Here is a 21,307-nt window from a genome sequence, read left to right on the forward strand (position 1 = left end):
GCCCATTCCGGCCAACAATGTCCCTGCTACCCTAGCCCCACTTGGTCCATAACTCTCCAAACCTGTCCTATCCATGTACCTGTCCAACTGTTTCTTATACGATGGGATAGTCCCAGCCTCAATTACTTCCTCTGGCAGCATGTTCTATACATCCACATCCCTCTGTGAGAAAAAGTTACTTCTCAGATTCCTATTAAATCTTTTCCCCTTCACCTTGAACCTATCTGATCCTCGATTCCCCTACTCTGAGTAAAAGACTCTGTGCATCTACCCGATCTATTCCTCTCATGATTTTGTACACCTCTATAAGATCTCCCCTCATCCTCCTACACTCCATGGAATAGAGACCCAGCCTATTCAACCTCTCCCAGTAGCTCACACCCTCTAGTCCTGGCAACATACACATAAATATTTTCTGAACCCTTTCAAGCTTGACAGCACCTTTCCTATAACGTGGTGCCCAGAACTGAACACAATATTCTAAATGCGGTCTCACCAACGTCTTATACAATTGCAACATAACCTCCCAACTTCTATACTCAATACTCTGACTGATGAAGGCCAATGTGCCTTTTTGACCACCTGATCTACCTGCGACTCGACCTTCATAGAACAATGCACTTGTACTACTAGATCCCTCTGCTCTACAACACTACCCAGAGGCCTACCATTTACCGTGTAGGTCCTGCCCTTGTTCGACGTCCCAAAATGCAACAAATCACACTTCTCTGCAATAAATTTCATCAACCATTCCTCAGCCAATCAATGCAGATCCTGCTGCAATCGTTCACACCCATCTTCACTATCTGCAAAAACCACTAACTTCCCCGCCCTCATCTAATTCACTCCCCTCGCTGGCTCACTACCCTCCCTCTCTCCCTGGTCTGCACTGTCAACATCTCTCTCCTTCTCCCTCACACTCCATGTCCCTCATCTCCCTCTTCACTCCCTCCCTTCCATTACAACTCCCCATCCTGTCCCTCCTTGTTTCCCCGCCCCACTCATTCTCTACCTCCCTCATTGCCCCCCTTCTCCCTCCCCTCTCTGTCTCCCCACCCTCACTCTCTCTCCCCGTGTCCCGACCCCTACTCTCCCCCGGCCGCTCCCTGCTCTCCATTGGTGAACTGCCGCAGCACCATGCGGGAGTAGCAGCCGCCGAGCTCCATCAGCTGAGAGTGAGTGCCCCGTTCCACCACACGGCCGCCCTCCAACACCACGATCCTGTCCGCCCGCTGCACTGTCTTCAGCCGATGGGCGATCACCAACGCTGCGGCCGCCGGCTCACGGGCCAGGGCCTGCTGGATCTGCGGGGAAGCGGAGTTTAGTCAGAGCCTGCCTGACCCATACCCGCGGCCACCCCAACCCCACCCGCCCGCCCGCGCAAATCCCACACCCGACCGGCGCCGGCTCACATCGCCCCGGCCGCTGGGAGACACCAAAGATCTTATAGCAGATCCTCTATAATCTTTGGTAGACACTGTCGCGCTGGGCAGCGGGATTGGGGTTGGTGGGGGAAAGAGCGGGGGGTTTGTGGGCGGCGGGGGGGGGGGGGGGGGGGGGGGGGGAAGCAGGTGGACAACTGGCCTTTAAACAACTCTTACATGTTTGATGTGAATCTACTGAATTACAACTGCATTTGATTGTGCTAATACTCAGTATGTTAACAAAATAAAAGTATTTGTATAACAAAAAAATTTTTTTTTTTTGAAAAGCCCCCTTCCCAGTTTCCGCCTATTTCCATTGTTAGCCTCGCTCTAATTATTATCTTCCTGTAAAGTCCAGCATTCTGCCTATTCAAAACAATCTTAATACTGACGAAGAAATCAAGGAAAAGCAGATGCGGGATTTTAAAATAGGACACAAAGTGCTGAGTAACTCAGCAGGTCAGGCAGCATCAAGAGAACATGGATGGGCGATGTTTTGGGTTGGCTCCCTTCTTCAGTCTGTGGGGGGTGGGGAAGAAAGTTAGAAGAGAGGAGGCGATAGGACAAAGCGTTGCAGGTAACAAGTGAACAAAGCCCATGTTTTTTTTGATAGTTGGATGGTTATCATAAAGGGCAGAGGTTAAAGCAGAAGGTGTGAGACAAGAGGATTGAAGAGTTGTGAATTATGAAGCTGGAGGAAGGAATGTTAATGGAGAGGGTGGAGAGAAATAGGGGGTGCATTGGGGAGGGGAGAAAGGGGGAAGGTTTGGGGCAGAAATGAGGGGGAGGGAGGGGGGTGTTTGCTCGAGGTTACCATTGGGTTGTAAGCTACCCAAGATACGAGATGCTGTTCCTCCAGTTTGTGTGTGGCCTCACTCTGGCAATGGAGCAGGCCCAGTACAGAAAGGTCAATGTGGGAATGGGGCTATGGAAACATTAAGTTAATAACTAAAACTTAGTAAATATAGTAAGTATAACAGAGAAATGTGAGGTGTTGGATTTTGGGAAGTCTAGCATGGGCAGGACCTACACGGTGAATGGTAGGGCTCTAGGCAGTGTTGAAGAGCAGAGGGATCTAGGATTGCAGTTGCATGGTTCCTTGAAGGTGGTTTCGCAGGTAGATAGGGTGGTCAAAAAGGCATTTGGCACATTGGCCTTCATCAGTCAGAGTATTGAATATAGACGTTGGCAAGTCATGTTGCAGTTGTATAAGACATTGGTGGGGCCACATTTAGAGTATTGTGTTCAGTTCCGGGCAGCATGTTATAGGAAATATGTTGTTAAGCTGGAAAGGGTACAGAGAAGATTTACGAGAAATTTGCCAGGACTTGAGGGTCCGAGCTATAGGGAGAGGTTGAGTAGGCTGGGACTCTATTCCTTAGAGCACAGAAGGTTGAGGTGATCTTTTATGTATAAAATCATGAGAGGAACAGATCGGGTAGATGCACAGAGTCTCTTCCCCAGAGTAGGTAAAGCGAGGATCAGAGGATTTAGGTTTAAGATGAAGGGGGAGATAGGAGCCAGCGGGCTAGATTTTTCACACAAAGGGTGGTGGGTGCATGGAACGAGCTGCCAGAGGAGGTAGTTTTGGCAGGGACTATCCCAACGTTTAAGAAACAGATAGACAGGTACATGGGAAGGTCGGGTTTGGTGGGATATTTACCAAACGCTGGCAGGTGGGATGAGTGTCGCTGGGATATGTTCAAAAGTTCATGTGATAGGAGCAGGATTAGGCCATTCTGCCCATCAAGTCTACACCGCCATTCATTCATGGCTGATATATCTTTCTCTCCTCACCATATTCTCCCACCTTCTCCCCATAACCTCTGTGATTCATACTAATCAAGAATCTATGTATCTCAGCCAAATATATCCACTGACATGTCCTCCACAGCTTCGTGTGGCATAGAATTCCACAGAATTACCGCCCCCTGACTAAAGAAATTCCTCCTCATCCCATTCCTAAAAGAACATCCTTTAATTCTGAGGCTATAGCCTCTAGTCCTAGACTCTCCCACTAGTGGAAACATCCTCTCCACATCCACTCTATCCAAACCTTTCATTATTCTGTACGATTCAATGAGGTCCCAGCGTGGACAAGTTGGGTTGAAGAGCCTGTTTCCATGTTGTATCACTCTATGACAAGTAAAACTATCCAAACAAACCTAATAACTATGTTGAGATCACTACCCCCTAAATGGTAGTGGTGGGAGGGGGAGGCAGAGCAGGTGGGTGGCGGTGCATGGGGTAGAGATGGATGAGGGGTGGGGGGGGGGGGAGCGGGTGGGGAATGGTTGAGGGTGGTATGTGGCTGGGTAATGGTGCGTGGGCAGCAGGTGAATGGGGGGGGGGGTGCACGGGTGGGGACAGGAGAAGGGTTGGGGGCGATGTCTGGGGTTGGGTAGTGGTGGGTGGGGAGGAGGCGCAGGTGGGTGGGGGTAGGTGTGGAGGAGGATGGGGTAGAGGTGGATGAGGGTGAGTGGGGCACGTAGATGAGACAACAGCGTGACTGTCTAAATGGCGTCAAGTTGGGAAAAGGGGAAGTACAACGGGATCGGGGAGTCCTTGTACATCAGTCTATGAAACTAAGCATGTAGGTACAGCAGGCAGTGAAGAAAGCGAATGGCATGTTGGCCTTTATAACACGAGGAATCGAAGAGGAGCAAAGAGGTCCTTCTGCAGTTGTAGTGAGACCACACCTGGAGTATTGTGTACAGTTTTGGTCCCCTAATTTGAGGAAGGACATTCTTGCTATTGAGGGAGTGCAGCGTAGGTTTACAAGGTTAATTCCTGAGATGGCGGGACTATCATATGCTGAGAGAATGGAGCAGCTGGGCTTGTACACTCTGGAGTTTAGAAGGATGAGAGGGTATCTAATTGAAACATATAATATTATTAAGGGCTTGGACACGCTAGAGGAAGGAAACATGTTCCCGATGTTGGGGGAGTCCAGAACCAGGGGTCACAGTTTAAGAATAAGTAGTAAGCCATTTAGAACGGAGACGAGGAAACACTTTTTCTCACAGAGAGTGGTGAGTCTGTGGAATTCTCTGCCTCAGAGGGCGGTGGAGGCAGGTTCTCTGGATGCGTTCAAGGGAGAGCTAGATAGGGCTCTTAAAAATAGTGGAGTCAGGGGATATGGGGAGAAGGCAGGAACGGGGTACTGATTGTGGATGATCAGCCATGATCACATTGAACGGCAGTGCTGGCTCAAAGGGCTGAACGGCCTACTCCTGCACCTACTGTCTGAGCTGACAGTGAGCGTTCGTTCCCCAGAGCTCAGCCCACATTGACGTGCACACGGTGACGGCGCGGCACGCTATGGGCAGGCGGCAGCTGCTCACCGATAGCTCGGTGTGTGTGTCCAATGAGCTGGTGGCCTCGTCCAGGACCAGAATCCGCGGCTGCCGGACCAGGGCGCGGGCGATGGCGATCCGCTGCTTCTGTCCCGCCGAGATCTGTCCGCCGGCCTCACCCACATCTGCTCAACGGAGAGACACCGTTACTAACACCACAGCAAGTGTCCTCATGGACAGAAAGCTGACACACACACAGAGCGCGATCCACAGTGGAGGTCTATCTATTCATAACAAGAGGATTTCAGTATAGGAGTAAAGAGGTTCTTCTGCAGTTGTATAGGGCTCTGGTGAGACCACATCTAGAGCATTGTGTACAGTTTTGGTCTCCTAATTTGAGGAAGGACATCCTTGTGATTGAGGCAGTGCAGCGTAGGTTCACGAGATCGATCCCTGGGATGGCGGGACTGTCATATGAGGAAAGATTGAAAAGACTAGGCTTGTATTCACTGGAGTTTAGAAGGATGAGGGGGTATCTTATAGAGACATATAAAGTTTTAAAAGGACTGGACAAGCTAGATGCCAGAAAAATGTTCCCAATTTTGGGCGAGTCCAGAACCAGGGGCCACAGTCTTAGAATAAAGGGGAGGTCATTTAAGACTGCAGTGAGAAAAAACTTTTTCACCCAGAGAGTTGTGAATTTATGGAATTCCCTGCCACAGAGGGCAGTGGAGGCCAAGTCACTGGATAGATTTAAGAGAGAGTTAGAGGCTAGTGGAGTCAAGGGATACAGGGAGAAGGCAAGCACGGGTTATTGATAGGGGACAATCAGCCATGATCACAATGTATGGCAGAGCTGGCTCGAAGGGCCGAATGGCCTCCTCCTGCACCTAGTTTCTATATTTCTATATTTCTATGTTTCTATCTATTTGGGATAAGGGTGTCCTTCCCCTTTACATCGGGGACCTGGGGCGGAGAGTGTTGCACAGGGCTGTGGTGTGTAATAAATATTTGACTTAGTTGAGGGACTCACCAGCCGCCTGTAACTTCTGTGGTGAGGAAGAGACTGTGTTCCACGTGTATATGGAGTGTGAGAGGTTGCAGCCCCTGTACAAATATCCATAAACGCTGGTCACCGCGGGGGGTTGAGTGCATTATAGATAAAGATGGCACTATTGTATTATAATGATTGCCTGATGTAAAGCGACTACTGAAAGTCTTCGTAACTTCTGCTACACTGTAAATTGCAAATACTGAATCAAGTCCTTGTTAAGGACAAAAGAAAGAGCGCGTTCCCGTGGACGGTGAGCGTGCCACAGACCTCGAGGTCACACGACGCGCAAACCATGCAACTGCTGTGTCACAGCAGAGACGGCACCATCCCTAGAGCACAGGACCCTGGTGATGCCCACACTGGCACTATAGTGATCACACACTAGTGACTCCCACACTGGCACTATAGTGATCACACCCTAGTGACTCCCACACTGGCACTATAGTGATCACACCCTAGTAATGCCCACACTGGCACTATAGTGATCTCACCCTGGTGATGCCAACACTGGCACTATAGTGATCACACCCTAGTAATGCCCACACTGGCACTATAGTGATCACACCCTAGTGACTCCAACACTGGCACTATAGTGATCTCACCCTGGTGATGCCAACACTGGCACTATAGTGATCACACACTAGTGACTCCCACACTGGCACGATAGTGATCACACCCTAGTGATGCCCACACTAGTATAGTAATCAGATCCTGGTGAACTGCACACTAGGACTGTAGTGATCAGACCCTGGTGACTCCCACACTAGTAGAGTGATCAGACTCCAGTGAACTGCACACTATCACTACAGCGATCGCACACTAAGCCTATAGTGACTCCCACACTAGTATAGTGATCAGACCCTGGTGATCTAGATTACTGACTCCACCTGCCACTGTGGTGCCCCAGTGTGCCTGCCCCCTCTACCCGGAGCACTGCGACTGTACCTGTGTCGAAGCCCTGGTCCATCCTCTCGATGAAGTCCCGTGCGCTGGCACTCTGGGCAGCAGCTGCCACGTCTGCCTGCGGGCAGTGATCCAGCCCGTAGCGGATGTTGTCCCGCACCGATAGGGCAAAAAGTGTCGGCTCCTGACCCACGAGCGCCACCTGTGGAGAAGAGACAGCAGCTGCCTCAGGGAGCTGGTACCACATGGGCACAGTGTACACGTGGCATACGGGGGTGGCACTGAGTGTACACGTGTAGCATGGGGGCACTGAGTGTACACGTGTCACATGGGGGCCCACTGTATACACGTGTCACATGGGGGCACTGAGTGTACACGTGTAGCATGGGGGCACTGAGTGTACACGTGTAGAATGGGGGCACACTGTGTAAATGTGTCACACAAGGCATGGCATCGACAATAGACAATAGGTGCAGGAGTAGGCCATTTGGCCCTTCGAGCCATCATCGCCATTCAATGTGATCATGGCTGATCATCCCCAATCAGTACCCCGTTCCTGCCTTCTCCCCATATCCCCTGACTCCGCTATTTTTAAGAGCCCTATCTAGCTCTCTCTTGAAAGCATCCCGAGAACCTGCCTCCACCGCCCACTGAGGCAGAGAATTCCACAGACTCACCACTCTCTGTGAGATAAAATGTTTCCTCATCTCCGTTCTAAATGGCTTACTCCTTATTCTTAAACTGTGGCCCCTAGATCTGGACTCCCCCAACATCGGGAACATGTTTCCTGCCTCTAGCGTGTCCAAGCCCCTAACAATCTTATATGTTTCAATGAGATACCTTCTCATCCTTCTAAACTCCAGAGTGTACAAGCCCAGCTGCTCCATTCTCAGCATATGACTATCCCGCCATCCCGGGAATTAACCTTGTGAACCTACGCTGCATTCCCTCAATAGCAAGAAAGTCCTTCCTCAAATTAGGGGACCAAAACTGCACACAATACTCTAGGTGTGGTCTCACTAGGGCTCTGTACAACTGCAGAAGGACCTCTTTGCTCCTATATTCGATTCCTCTTTTTATAAAGGCCAATATGCCATTCGCTTTCTTCACTGCTTGCTGTACCTGCATGCTTACTTTCATAGACTGATGAACAAGGACCCCCAGATCCCGTTGTGCTTCTCCTTTTCCCAACTTGATGCCATTTAGATAGAGTGTAGACGTGTCGTATGGGGGCACATTGTGTACACATGTCACATGGAGGGTGGCATTGAGTGTACACGTCACACGGGCACACTACATGTGTCACACATAGGGTGGCACCGAGTGTACACTTGTCACATGGGCGTACTGTGTACATGTATCACATGGGGGCACACTGTGTACACATCTCATGGGACACTGTGTGTACACGTATCATATGGGGGTACAGTGTGTACACATGTCACATGTTGGCTCTGAGTGCGTAAATGTGTCACACAGAGGCACTGAATGTCTTCACGTCACAAGATGGCACATTGTGTACGAGTGTTACACAAGACACTGTCCACTCACCCCCCCCCCCCCCACTCACTGTCCGGACCCACCCCTCATTGACCACTGATCCCCCCCTTCACTGCCCTTTGACCCCCCCACTGACCCCTCAGTGTCCCAGTGTAACCCCCATGTGTCCTGACCCTCACTGCCCCCTGACCTTCAGTGCCCTGACCCTGTGGCCCCTGACCTTGCTGTGGTAGTACTTGTGCTCGTACTCCTTGATGGGCCGCCCGTCCAGCAGGATGTGGCCGGACTGAGGCTCGTAGAAACGTTGCAGGAGGCTGACGCAGGTGGTCTTCCCCCCTCCCGAGGGTCCCACCAGGGCCGTCACCTCCCCGGCCCGCACCTCAAACGACACGTCCTGCAAACACAGAGGAAGAGTGAGCAAGAGAACAAAGTCCCCAATACCTGCAACGTTGCCAGCAGCCCCCATGCCCAAGGATAGGTGAACCCCCCCTCCCCCACCCCCCCCTCTCCCCATCCCCCTCTCTCCCAACAGCCTTTCACCAGGACAATAGACAATAGGTGCAGGAGTAGGCCATTTGCCCCTTCGATCCAGCACCGCCATTCAATGTGATCATGGCTGATCATCCACATTCAGTACCCCGTTCCTGCCTTCTCCTCATATCCCCTGACTCCGCTATTTTTAAGAGCCCTATCTAGTACTCTCTTGAAAGCATCCAGAGAACCTGCCTCCACCACCCTCTGAGGCAGAGAATTCCACAGACTCACCACTCTCTGTGAGAAAAAAGTGTTTCCTCGTCACCATTCTAAATGGCTTACTCCTTATTCTTAAACGGTGGCCCCTGGTTCTGGACTCCCCCAACATCAGGAACACGTTTCCTTCCTCTAGTGTGTCCAAGCCCTTAACAATCTTGTATGTTTCAATGAGATCCTTCTAAACTCCAGAGTGTACAAGCCCAGCTGCTCCATTCTCTCAGCATATGACAGTCCCGCTATTCCGGAAATTAACCTTGTAAACCTACGCTGCACTCAATAGCAAGAATGTTCTTCCTCAAATTAGGGCCTATGCTCATGATGAGAGGAGAGAATCTTGAGTCAAACAGTGTGGAAACAGGCCCTTTGGCCCAACATGCCCATGCTGATCAACATGTCCCACCTACATGAGTCCCACCTGCCTGTGCTTGGCCCATATCCTTCTAAACCTCAGGTTCCATATAAGATTGTTAAGGGCTTGGACACGCTTGAACATGTTCCCGATGTTGGGGGAGTCCAGAACCAGGGGCCACAGTTTAAGAATAAGGAGTAAGCCATTTAGAACGGAGACGAGGATACACTTTTTCTCACAGAGAGTGGTGGGTGTGTAGAATTCTCTGCCTCTAAATTCCTATGGAGGCAGGTTCTCTGGATGCTTTCAAGAGAGAGCTAAATAGGAATCTTAAAAATAGTGGAGGATATGGGGAGAAGGCAGGAACGGGGTACTGATTGGGGATGATCAGCCATGATCACATTGAATGGCGGTGCTGGCTCGAAGGGCCGAATGGCCTACTCCTGCACCTATTGGCTATTGTTCCTATTACATCTTTCCCCCCTCACTTCAAACCTATGTCCACTGGTTCTCGATTCCCTTACTCTGGGTAAAAGACTATGTATTTAGCCTATTCCCCTCATGATTTTATGCGCCTTCATAATATCGCCCCTCATCCTTCTGTGCTCCAAGGAATAAAGTCCTAACCTGCTAAACCTCTCCCTTTAATTCAGGCCCTCGAGTCCTGGCAACATCCTCATCAATCTTCTTTGCACCCAATCCAGCTTAACAACATCTTTCCTATAACATGGTGAAGAAAAGTGAACACAATACAAGTGCGGCCTCTCCTGTGTCTTACACAACTATAACATAACCTCCCGACTCTGACTGATGAAGGCCAATGTGCCACAAGGCATCTTGACCCCATCCTCTCTGCCTGTATCAGCACTTTCATGGAACGATGTATCTTCACTTCCAGATCCCTCTGCTCTACAATGGTCCCAGAGCACCAACCAGTCACTGTGTAGGTCCTGCCCTAGTTAGACATTCCAAACACCTCACACGTATCACATAAAACATGCTGGGTATAGATGACAAACAGCAAAGCGGCAGCAAGTAAGAATGTCATTGTTCCTTTGGTGGTACATGTTAATAAACCACCAGGGGCGACGGCTGCTCTGCCGGCAGTCTGTTCGTCTTTTCATCCTTTTGGTTATTTTTAGTGATTGTTAAAAGTTTGTTTTAATGTTCTTAGGTTTGTCTTATGTGGGGGAGGAGGAAACTTTTTTTCAAGTTCTTAACTTGCCGGAGATATGATTAATTTTCGGATCACATTCTCCGGGTGCTCTGCGGCCTACGATCGATGGAGCTGGAAGCCTCCTTGGACTGTCATGAGCCCTATTGCGGGGCGCGGACTTAACATCGGAGTTGATCCCTTGCCTGGGATCGCTCCCACCGCGACTACCACGGACTTTAACATCAAGAGCTCGCAGTCTCGGAAGAGGCCGAGTCGGGAAGGTCCAACGTCACGGAAGGTTCGACCAGCCCCGACGCGAGTTTCGATCGTCCAGCACGGGGGAGCTGACATCCCCCCCGATGCAGGAGCGGATCGCCTTGACGCAGGGGACCCAAACGCCGCCAGCTACAGGAGTCAAGATCGTCCCATCAACGGGGGCTCGAGGCCCCCAACCGAGGAAGAACTAAGGGAAGAGACTTGAACTTTATTTCGCCTTCCATCACAGTGAGGAATGTGTAGAAGTCACTGTGGTGGATGTTCATGTTAAAATGTGTTTTTGAGTGATCTGTTGCTTTTAATTGTATGACCGACCTGGCCAATGAAATTCCTCGTATGTTGCAAAACATACTTGGCGAACACAGTGCGATTCTGATTCTGATGTTCATTAGTGATAGGAGCAGGATTAGGCTATTCGGCCCACCAAGTCTACTCCCCCATTCAATCATACCTGATCTATCTTTCCCTTTTCATCCCATTCTCCAGCCTTCACCCCATAAGCCCTGCCACCTAATCAAGAATCCATCTCTGCCTTAAAAATATCCATTGATGGCCTCCACAGCCTTCTGTGGCAATGAATTCCACAGATTCACCACCCTCTGACTGAAGTAATTCCTCCTCACCTCCTTCCTAAAGGAATACCCTTTAATTCTGAGGCTATGGCCTAGACTCTGCCATGAGTGGAAGCATCCTCTCCGCATCCACTTTATCCAAGCCTTTCATTATCCAGTACGTTTCTCTACATAGGTACATGTGACAACTAAACACGTGACTTTTCAGGCAGCTTCAGGTGTTTAACTCCAGGGTGCTACACAGTGGCAAGTTGTGGTTGTGGTGGAGATGTCCTTTCTTCAGCTTTGATCCTGGGCTGACTGGGATGTCATAGAAACTAGAAAATAGGTGCAGGAGGAGGCCATTCGGCCCTTTGAGCCAGCACCGCCAATCATTGTGATCATGGATTATTGTCCCCTATCAATAACCCACGCCTGCCTTCTCCCCATATCCCTTGACTCCACTAGCCCTAGATCTAACTCTCTCTTAAATCCATCCAGTGACTTGGCCTCCACTGCCCTCTGTGGCAGGGAATTCCATAAATTCACAACTCTCTGGGTGAAAACGTTTTTTCTCACCTCAGTCTTAAATGACCTCCCCTTTATTCTAAGACTATTGCCCCAGGTTCTGGACTCACCCAACATTGGGAACATTTTTCCTGCATCTAGCTTGTCCAGTCCTTTTATAATTTTATATGTTTCTATAAGATACCCCCTCATCCTTCTAAACTCCAGTGAATACAAGCCTAGTCTTTTCAATCTTTCCTCATATGACAGTCCCACCATCCCAGGGATCAATCTCGTGAACCTGGGCTGCACTGCCTCAATCACAAGGATGTCCTTCCTCAAATTAGGAGACCAAAACTGTACACAATACTCCAGATGTGGTCTCACCAGAGCCCTATACAAGTGCAGAAGAACCTCTTTACTCCTATACTGAAATCCTCTTGTTATGAAAACATTGATGGCGCCAAAGTAAAGATGGTTGAAAATGTCAAATTCCTATGGGGTGAATATCACCAACAACTTCTCCTGGACCACCCATATTGAAATAACAACCAAGAATGCGCACCAATGCCTCTACATCCTTAGAAGGTTTAGGAAGTTTGGCATATCATTTAAAAATAAATTGGATAGGTATATGGACGGGAAAGGAATGGAAGGTTATGGTCTGAGTGCAGGTAGATGGGACTAGGTGAGAGTAAGTGTTCGGCACGGACTAGAAGGGCCGAGATGGCCTGTTTTCCGTGCTGTAATTGTTATATGGTTATATGTCCCCTACAACTCTCACCAACTTACACAGATGCACCATAGAAAGCATTTTATCAGGATGCATCACAGCTTGGTCTGGTAACAGCTCCATCCAGGGCTGGAAGAAATTGTTACGGGGTACTGATTGGGGATGATCAGCCATGATTGCATTGAATGGTGGTGCTGGCTCGAAGGGCCAAATGGCCTCCTCCTGCACCTATTGTCTTTTGTCTATTATCTATTGCAGTGAAATTAGCCAAGACGATGCATCACACAAACCAACCTCCCTTCCATTGACTCCATGTATACCACATTCTGCCTTGACAAGGCCAGCAGCATAATCAAGGACAATTGCACCCTGGCCACTCTCTCTTCTCCCCTCTCCCATCGGGCAAAAGGTACAGAAGTGTGAAAACACACAACCCCAGATTCAGGATCAGTTTCTTCCCAGCTGTTATCAGGCAATAGAATCATCCTACCACAACCAGAGAGCAGTGCTGATCTACTATCTACATCATTGGTGACCCTCGGACTATCCTGGATTGCACTTTGCTGGCTTTATCTTGCACGTTGTACCCTTATCATGTATCTCTCCATTGTAAATGGGTCGATTGTGATCATGTATTGTCTTGCTGCTGACAGTTAGCACGCAACAAAAGCTTTTCACTGTGGAGGCCATTATTGCACTATACCTCGGTACATGTGACAATAATTAAACTAATTAACCATCATGACATTACCTGTAAAACCTGGATGTCGGGCTTCGCTGGGTAGGAGAAAGTCACGTCCTTGAACTCCAGGTGACCCTGCAGAGATTCTGGTACCAATGTCCCGTCAGTGCGAACACTGGGCTTACGGTCGAGGTATTCAAAGACTTTCTCCGCTGCTCCCACAGAATGGGTCATTTCCGACCACATGTGGATCAGAGTCTGTGCAGTGAGAAAGCAGCGCGGTGATCATGGGGGACACTGGAATACGGCAGCACCCACACAGACACACAGAGACTGCCCAGCACTGAGTGTACCACCCTCATGTACACACACGCACTCATACACACACACATGCACGCACGCACACACACACACAGAGCCAGCACCGAGTGTACCACTCTCATGTACACACACGCACTCATACACTCACACTCATACACTCACACTCATACACTCACACACACACTCACACACAAACACAAACAGAGAGAGAGAGACCTCCCCAGCATTGCGTGCACCACAGTCACACACACACACACATAGAAACTTCCCCAACACCGGTACTGCCAGTAGATCCCAATACTCCGCCCCGGATCAGCCAGAAGGGCGGCGGAAGCAGAGGGCCATCGAGAAGGGAACATACCTGGAAGGTCATGTGCCTGGAAGGTCATGTTTGACTAATCCTCTTGAATTTTTTGAAGAGGTTACTAGGGAAATTGATGAGGGTAAAGCAGTGGATGTTGTATATATGGACTTCAGTAAGGCCTTTGACAAGGTTCCTCATGGAAGGTTGGTTAAGAAGGTTCAATGGTTGGGTATAAATGCAGGAATAGCAAGATGGATTCAACAGTGGCTGAATGGGAGATGCCAGAGAGTAATGTTAGATGGTTGTTTGTCAGGTTGGAGGCCAGTGACTAGTGGGGTGCCACAGGGATCTGTGTTGGGTCCACTGTTGTTTGTCATGTACATCAATGATCTGGATGATGGTGTGATAAATTGGATTAGTAAGTATGCAGATGATACTAAGATAGGTGGGGTTGTGGATAATGAAGTAGATTTTCAAAGTCTACAGAGAGATTTATGCCAGTTGGAAGAGTGGGCTGAAAGATGGCAGATGGAGTTTAATGCTGATAAGTGTGAGGTGCTACATCTTGGCAGGACAAATCAAAATAGGACGTACATGGTAAATGGCAGGGAATTGAGGAATGCAGGTGAACAGAGGGATCTGGGAATAACTGCACAGTTCCCTGAAAGTGGAATCTCATGTAGATAGGGTGGTAAAGAAAGCTTTTGGTGTGCTGGCCTTTAGAAATCAGAGCATTGAGTATAGAAGTTGGGTTGGAATGTTAAAATTGTACAAGGCATTGGTGAGGCCAATTCTGGAGTATGGGGTACAATTTTGGTCGCCTAATTATAGGAAGGATGTCAACAAAATAGAGAGAGTACAGAGGAGATTTACTAGAATGTTGCCTGGGTTTCAGCAACTAAGTTACAGAGAAAGGTTGAACAAGTTAGGGCTTTATTCTTTGGAGCGCAGAAGGTTAAGGGGGGACTTGATAGAGGTCTTTAAAATGATGAGAGGGATAGACAGAGTTGACGTGGATAAGCTTTTCCCACTGAGAGTAGGGAAGTTTCAAACAAGGGGACATGACTTGAGAATTAAGGGACTTAAGTTTAGGGGTAACATGAGGGGGAACTTCTTTACTCAGACAGTGGTGGCTGTGTGGAATGAGCTTCCAGTGAAGGTGGTGGAGGCAGGTTCGTTTTTATCATTTAAAAATAAATTGGATAGTTATATGGACGGGAAAGGAATGGAGGGTTATGGTCTGAGCGCAGGTATATGGGACTAGGAGAGAATATGTGTTCGGCACGGACTAGAAGGGTCGAGATGGCCTGTTTCCGTGCTGTAATTGTTATATGGTTATGTGGTTATATGGTTATACCCGCACAGGCCATCGAGAAGGGAACATACCCGCACAGGCCATCGAGAAGGGAACATACCCGCACAGGCCATCGAGAAGGAAACATACCCGCACATAGTCCCCAAAGTTCATCTGGTAGAGGATGAAGGCGATGAGGTTTCCGCTGGTCATCTGCCCATCGCTCACCAGCAACTGCCCGCAGTACAGCATGACCACTTGCGTCAGGAGCTGTGCTAGCTGTGTAAACACAGGTGCAGGGTCAGAAACACAACACTGCCAACACACGCATAAAGGAGGGGCTAGCAGGAATGGCTTGTACAACACACAACAATTGTTTCACTTTCAGTCTGATCTGGAGTGGGATAGAGCGATTTAGAAGTGGCGACTGAGAGGATTGATGAGGGCAGGGCAGTGGGCTTCGTCTAAATGGACTGTGGCACAACCTCTGACAAAGTTCCACATGACAGGCTAGTCTGTGAGGTTAAATCACGCGGGATCCAAGGGTGCTGGATAAACGCCGTTTATACTTCACACTGCCTTGGAATAATCATGGATCAGTCTCACCCCGGTCACTCCCTCTTCTCCCCTCTCCCATCAGGCAAGAGGCGCAGAAGTTTGAGAACACATACCTCCAGATTCAGGGACAGTTTCTTCCCAGATGTTCTCAAGCAATTGAACCATCCTCTCATCAGCTAGAGTGCGATCCTGACCTCCCATCTATCCCATTGCAGACCTTTGAGCTATCTTTAACCAAACTTCAATGTTATATCTTTGCACTTTGCACATCCATCTATCTATCTATCTATCTATCTATCTATCTATCTATCTATCTATCTATCTATCTATCTATCTATCTATCTATCTATCTATAAATAAAACTCTGATCTTGTGCTCTTCTGGTTTGCACAGTATTTCCATTTGGCAAAAACGGTACACGATAGCGCTACGATTTTTCGTCCGCTCACTCACCGTTCCCCTTTGCTGCGAGCGCAAGTTTTCTTCCGATCGGTAGTATATTATAAAAATTAGCGAGGTTCAAAAATCATAAAAACCGCGCGTGCGCAGATCGATTTCCTCTCCTGTCAATCAGCGCTACGTGGATTGGCCTCTTCTCCTGTCACTCCCCGGGACATTCCGCCCCTTCCTGCGCCATCGTGTCTTTACTGGAGCTGAGGGGACGCTGCGGGTGGCGGGCAGAGGTCTCCAATGTTCGGAAGGAACAGAAGCGGCCAAGCTCGGCACCGGAGATGTCGCCAAATGGAAAGCAGAGAGTCTGATCCCGGTGGAGGAGAGCATCCACTGTGAGTCTCAAACGCACCACCATCACAACGCCCCGCAGCTCCAGCCCCTTCTCCTCCGGTCCCCTATACTGGATCCTTCCCCCCTCCACCATGATACCCCCCCCCCCCTCTCCCCCATGGCTCTTCCCCCTTCTTTTCTCTGAGCTCTCCCTCCGCCCACACACCTCCCCCCTCCTCCCACAAACCGACGTGCCCGTAGCTGCTGGTGCTTCCTGGCCGAGCCAAGGATCCGAGGCCTGGCTCTAAGGGCGGCAACGGCTGGTGCTCCTCCGGGGCACACAAGGAGATTTAGGAGGTATATGTGCCAAATGCAGGCAAATTGGATAAGCCCGGAATGCTAACTGAGTTGGCATGGATGAGGGGGGTTGAAAGCCTGTTTTACTAATGCTGTATGGCCGTATAACTTTTGTTTCATATTTGGTTAAATAGTAGTAAATAGTTTAACAATATACAATTATTAATTCACCTTGTATCTGAAACAGACTGATTCCATAACGTATTGGTCTCTTATCTGCCCTGAATGCAATTAAATCTACTTTTGCCAAGTTGAATGATCTATTCTACATAGTGATTAAAGTCACCCACAAAAAAGACACAAAGTGCTGGAGTAACTCAGCGGGTCACACAGCTTCTCTGGAGAACGTCCCGGGTAATGTTTTGGGTTGGGATCCTTCCACAGTGGAAAGTAGGGCTCTGATTTGAAATGTTATACCTTATCCCCATAACCCCTGACACCCGCATTATAAAGGCATCACGGTGGTGCAGCGGTAGAGTTGCTGCCTTGCAGCGCCAGAGACCCGGGTTCAAACCCGACAACGGGTGCTGTCTGCACGGAGTTTGTACGTTCTCCCTGTGACCATGTGGGTTTTCTCTGAGATCTTCAGTTTCCTCCCACATTCAAAGACTACAGGTTTGGCTTGGTGTATGTGTAAATTGTCCCTTGTGTGTGTAGGATAGTGTTAATGTGCGGGGTGATTGCTGGGCAGCGAGGAGTCGGTGGACCGAAGGGCCTGTTTCCACGCTGTATCTCTAAACTAAACCAAACAATAACCTATTTATCTCTGCTGTTGACTTGGCAACATGTGGACAGGTGAATCAACACAGTGCAGAGGGAGGAGGGATGGAGGGAGAGAGAGGGAGGCGGAGGGAGAGGAGAGAGAAGGAAATGAGAGAGAAGGAAATGAGGGAGAGGATAGGGGGGAGGGAAGGGGAGGGGGAGGGTAGGGGAGAGGGAGTGGGAGGGGAGGGGAGAGGGAGTAGGAGGGGAGAGGGAGGGAAGGGGAGAGGGAGGGATGGGGAAAGGGAGGGAAGGGGAGAGGGAGGGAAGGGGAGAGGGAGGGATGGGGAGAGGGAGGGAAGGGGAGAGGGAGGGAAGGGGAGAGGGAGGGATGGGGAGAGGGAGGGATGGGGAGAGGGAGGGAAGGGGAGAGGGAGGGAAGGGGAGAGGGAGGGAAGGGGAGAGGGAGGGAAGGGGAGAGGGAGGGAAGGGGAGAGGGAGGGAAGGGGAGAGGGAGGGAAGGGGAGAGGGAGGGATGGGGAGAGGGAGGGATGGGGAGAGGGAGGGATGGGGAGAGGGAGTGGGAGGGGAGAGGGGAGAGGGAGTAGGAGGGGAGAGGAAGGGAAGGGGAGAGGGAGGGATGGGGAGAGGGAGTGGGAGGGGAGAGGGGAGAGGGAGTAGGAGGGGAGAGGAAGGGAAGGGGAGAGGGAGGGAAGGGGAGAGGGAGGGAAGGGGAGAGGGTGGGAAGGGGAGAGGGTGGGAAGGGGAGAGGGAGGGATGGGGAGAGGGAGGGAAGGGGAGGGGGAGGGAAGGGGAGAGGGAGGGAAGGGGAGAGAGGGATGGGGAGAGGGAGGGATGGGGAGAGGGAGGGAAGGGGAGAGGGACGGTGAGGATGAAGGAGTGAGGGGGAGGTAAAGGAGGAGGAGGGAGGGAAGGAAGGAGGAAAAGAGGGAAGGCAGGGGAAAAGGGAGGGATGGAAAGAGAGAAGGAGAGAGAAATATGGGGACAAATGCTGGTGAGAAATAGAGATAGAATGGAAAAGGAGGAAGAGAAGGAAAGAGAAAGACCAAAAGAGATGGAGAGTGGGCGAGCTCTTTAAACCTACCCTGTGACACAGGAGGTAGACGGCTGTGACCAGGTCACGTTTGTTCTTCAGCTGGTGCGTTTCCTGCAGCTTCTTCTCAAACAGCTCTGACTCCAGGTCCTCGGCCGCGAAGCTCCTGACGGTTTTTATGGAGGAAACGATCTCACCGGCCAGCTGGTTCGACCTAGCAATCGAATCCTGAACTTGCAGCACCAGCCTCTGTCCAAAACAAAACACCATCCTCAGTCCCAGTAGCATCCCAGGGAGGAAGCAGTTTACAATGGGAGATTATTGTGCAGCCTCACAGGTGGACAGGGTGGTGAAGAAGGCATTTCACATGCTGCCCTTCATCAGTCAGGGTATTGAATATAGAAGTTCTGTTGCAGTTGTACTAGATGGCACGGTGGCGCAGTGGTAGAGTTGCTGCTTTACAGCATTTACAGGACCCGGTTTCCAGCCTGGCTACGAGTGCTTGTATGTACAGAGTTTGTACATTCTCCCCATGACCGCATGGGCTTTCTCTGAGAACTTTGGTTGCCTCCTACACTCCAAAGGCTAATTGACTTTGGTGTATATGCAAAATTGTCCCTCGTGTAGGATATGCAGGGATCGCTGTACTGTGCTGACAGGGAGTGCAGCGTAGGTTTACAAGGTTAATTCCCGGGATGGCGGGACTGTCATATGCTGAGAGAATGGAGCAGCTGGGCTTGTACACTCTGGAGTTTAGAAGGGCCAAATGGCCTGCTCCTGCACCCATTGTCTATTGTCTTTTGACCTCAACCCTCACCCTTGCCATGTGTTCACCATCCCCCTCCTGACCTTTTCAGATACTTCAAATAGCCCTTCCCAGTTCTCCCATTAGTCTTACTGTCTCCAACTACATTCTATCTCTGGCCCACCCCCTCCCCTGACATCAGTCCAAAGAAGGGTCCCGACCTGCAACATCACCCATTCCTTCTATCCAGAGATGCTGCCTGACCCGCTGAGTTGCTCCAGCATTTAAAATGATTTTGTTTCTACAGGTTTGTAGGTTAATTGGCCGGTAAAATTGTAAATTGTCCCTAGTGTGTGTAGATTAGTGCCAATGTGCAGGGATCACTGTTCAGAAAGGACTCGGTGGGCTGGAGAGGTTGTTTCCATGTTGTATCTCTAAACTAAACTAAGATGGTGCATCAGGTTTGGCATGGGCGTTGGGCCAAAAGGCCTGTTTTTGTGCTGTGTGCCTCTGTGACTTTGTACATGATAAATAGGTTTTGATTCCAGGAGCTGCAGCTGTTTGTGGTTTTGGTGTCCGACGGTGACGTGTGGTCTGGGTGGATGTGTAGACAATATACAATATGTGCAGGAGTAGGCCACTCAGCCCTTCGAACCAGCACCACCATTCAATATGATCATGGCTGATAATTCCCAATCAGTACCCGTTCCTGCCTTCTCCCCATATCCCCTGACTCCGCTATTTTAAGAGCCCTATCTAGCTCTCTCTTGAAAGCATCCAGAGAACCTGCCTCCACCGCCCTCTGAAGCAGAGAATTCCACAGACTCACCACTCTCTGTGAGAAAAAGTGTTTCCTCATCTCCATTCTAAATGGCTTAATCCTTATTCTTAAACTGTGGCCCCTGGTTCTGGACTCCCCCAACATCAGGAACATGTTTCCTGCCTCTAGTGTGTCCAAGCCCTTAACAATCTTATATGTTTCAATGAGATCACCTCTCATCCTTCTAAACTCCAAAGTGTACAAGCCCAGCTGCTCCATTCTCTCAGCATATGACAGTCCTGCCATCCCGGGAATTAACCTGGTGAACCTACGCTGCACTCCCTCAATAGCAAGAATGTCCTTCCTCAAATTAGGAGACCAAAACTGCACACAATACTCCAGGTGTGTTCTCACTAGGGCTCTGTACAACTGCAGAAGGACCTCTTTGCTCCTATACTAGATTCCTCTTGTTATGTCTTAATGTCTTTTTATTTATATAGCACATTTTTAGTCAACTTGCATTGACCCCAAAGTGCTTCACACAATTACTTCCATGTTATAAAGGCCAACATGCCATTCGCTTTCTTCACTGCCTGCTGTACCTGCATGCTTACTTTCATACTTACCATATGATACCGGTTATACATCTTCTGAATCAGGATGGTGAGGGGAGATTCGATGAAGATCAGGAGGGTGAGCTTCCAGGAGAGGCTGAACATGAAGTAAATGATTCCCAGCGTGTTCACCAGACTGCGCAACAAGATGTTGGCATTGGCTGCAACCGAGCGGCTCATGAGTGCGGTGTCCGTGGAGAGGCGGCTGGTGATGTCCCCTGTGGACAGAACACACCACTGATAATGAGGACCGTCATGTGCTAGCAGTCCACACTGTTCACCACCTACAATACATGATAGTTCACAGCAGTGTACAACAAAATCAATTCCAGTGCAGCATTTGAAGCAAATGGATACATCATGGAAACAGGCCCTTCAGCCCATCCAGTCCACACTGACCATTGATCACCTGTTCACATAGTTCTATGTTATCCCACTTTCTCATCCACTCCCTACACACTAGGGGTAATTTACAGAGAGCTAATTAACCTACAAACCCGCACGTATTTAGGATGCAGGAGAAAACCAGAGCACCCAGAGGAAACCATGTGGTCACTTGGAGAACGTGCAAACTCCACTCAGACAGTGCCCGAGGGCAGGATCGAACCCGGGTCTCTGGCACTGTGAGGCAGCAAGTCTTCCTGCTAAGTCACTGTGCCACCCAGTGTTGCTAATGTTATGGAGTCTGTGT

General features: G+C 49.7%; 1 protein-coding gene across 1 annotated transcript in view; it reads right to left on the minus strand.

Moving 5' to 3' along the window:
* Nucleotides 1-1,071: 1,071 nt before the first annotated feature.
* Nucleotides 1,072-21,307, minus strand: part of LOC116970126 (antigen peptide transporter 2-like) — a gene marked incomplete at its 5' end in the record, with an annotated part of 36,158 nt that continues 15,922 nt past the window's right edge. Inside the window, 8 exons of the mRNA XM_033016848.1 lie at nucleotides 1,072-1,304; nucleotides 4,769-4,905; nucleotides 6,720-6,879; nucleotides 8,398-8,571; nucleotides 13,254-13,442; nucleotides 15,254-15,382; nucleotides 18,549-18,746; nucleotides 20,629-20,834. Coding sequence (XP_032872739.1) covers nucleotides 1,086-1,304; nucleotides 4,769-4,905; nucleotides 6,720-6,879; nucleotides 8,398-8,571; nucleotides 13,254-13,442; nucleotides 15,254-15,382; nucleotides 18,549-18,746; nucleotides 20,629-20,834 — 1,412 coding nt within the window. The remainder of the gene's footprint in view (nucleotides 1,305-4,768; nucleotides 4,906-6,719; nucleotides 6,880-8,397; nucleotides 8,572-13,253; nucleotides 13,443-15,253; nucleotides 15,383-18,548; nucleotides 18,747-20,628; nucleotides 20,835-21,307) is intronic.

Source organism: Amblyraja radiata, unplaced genomic scaffold (assembly GCF_010909765.2).
Source record: "Amblyraja radiata isolate CabotCenter1 unplaced genomic scaffold, sAmbRad1.1.pri scaffold_544_ctg1, whole genome shotgun sequence".
Taxonomy (NCBI): domain Eukaryota; kingdom Metazoa; phylum Chordata; class Chondrichthyes; order Rajiformes; family Rajidae; genus Amblyraja; species Amblyraja radiata.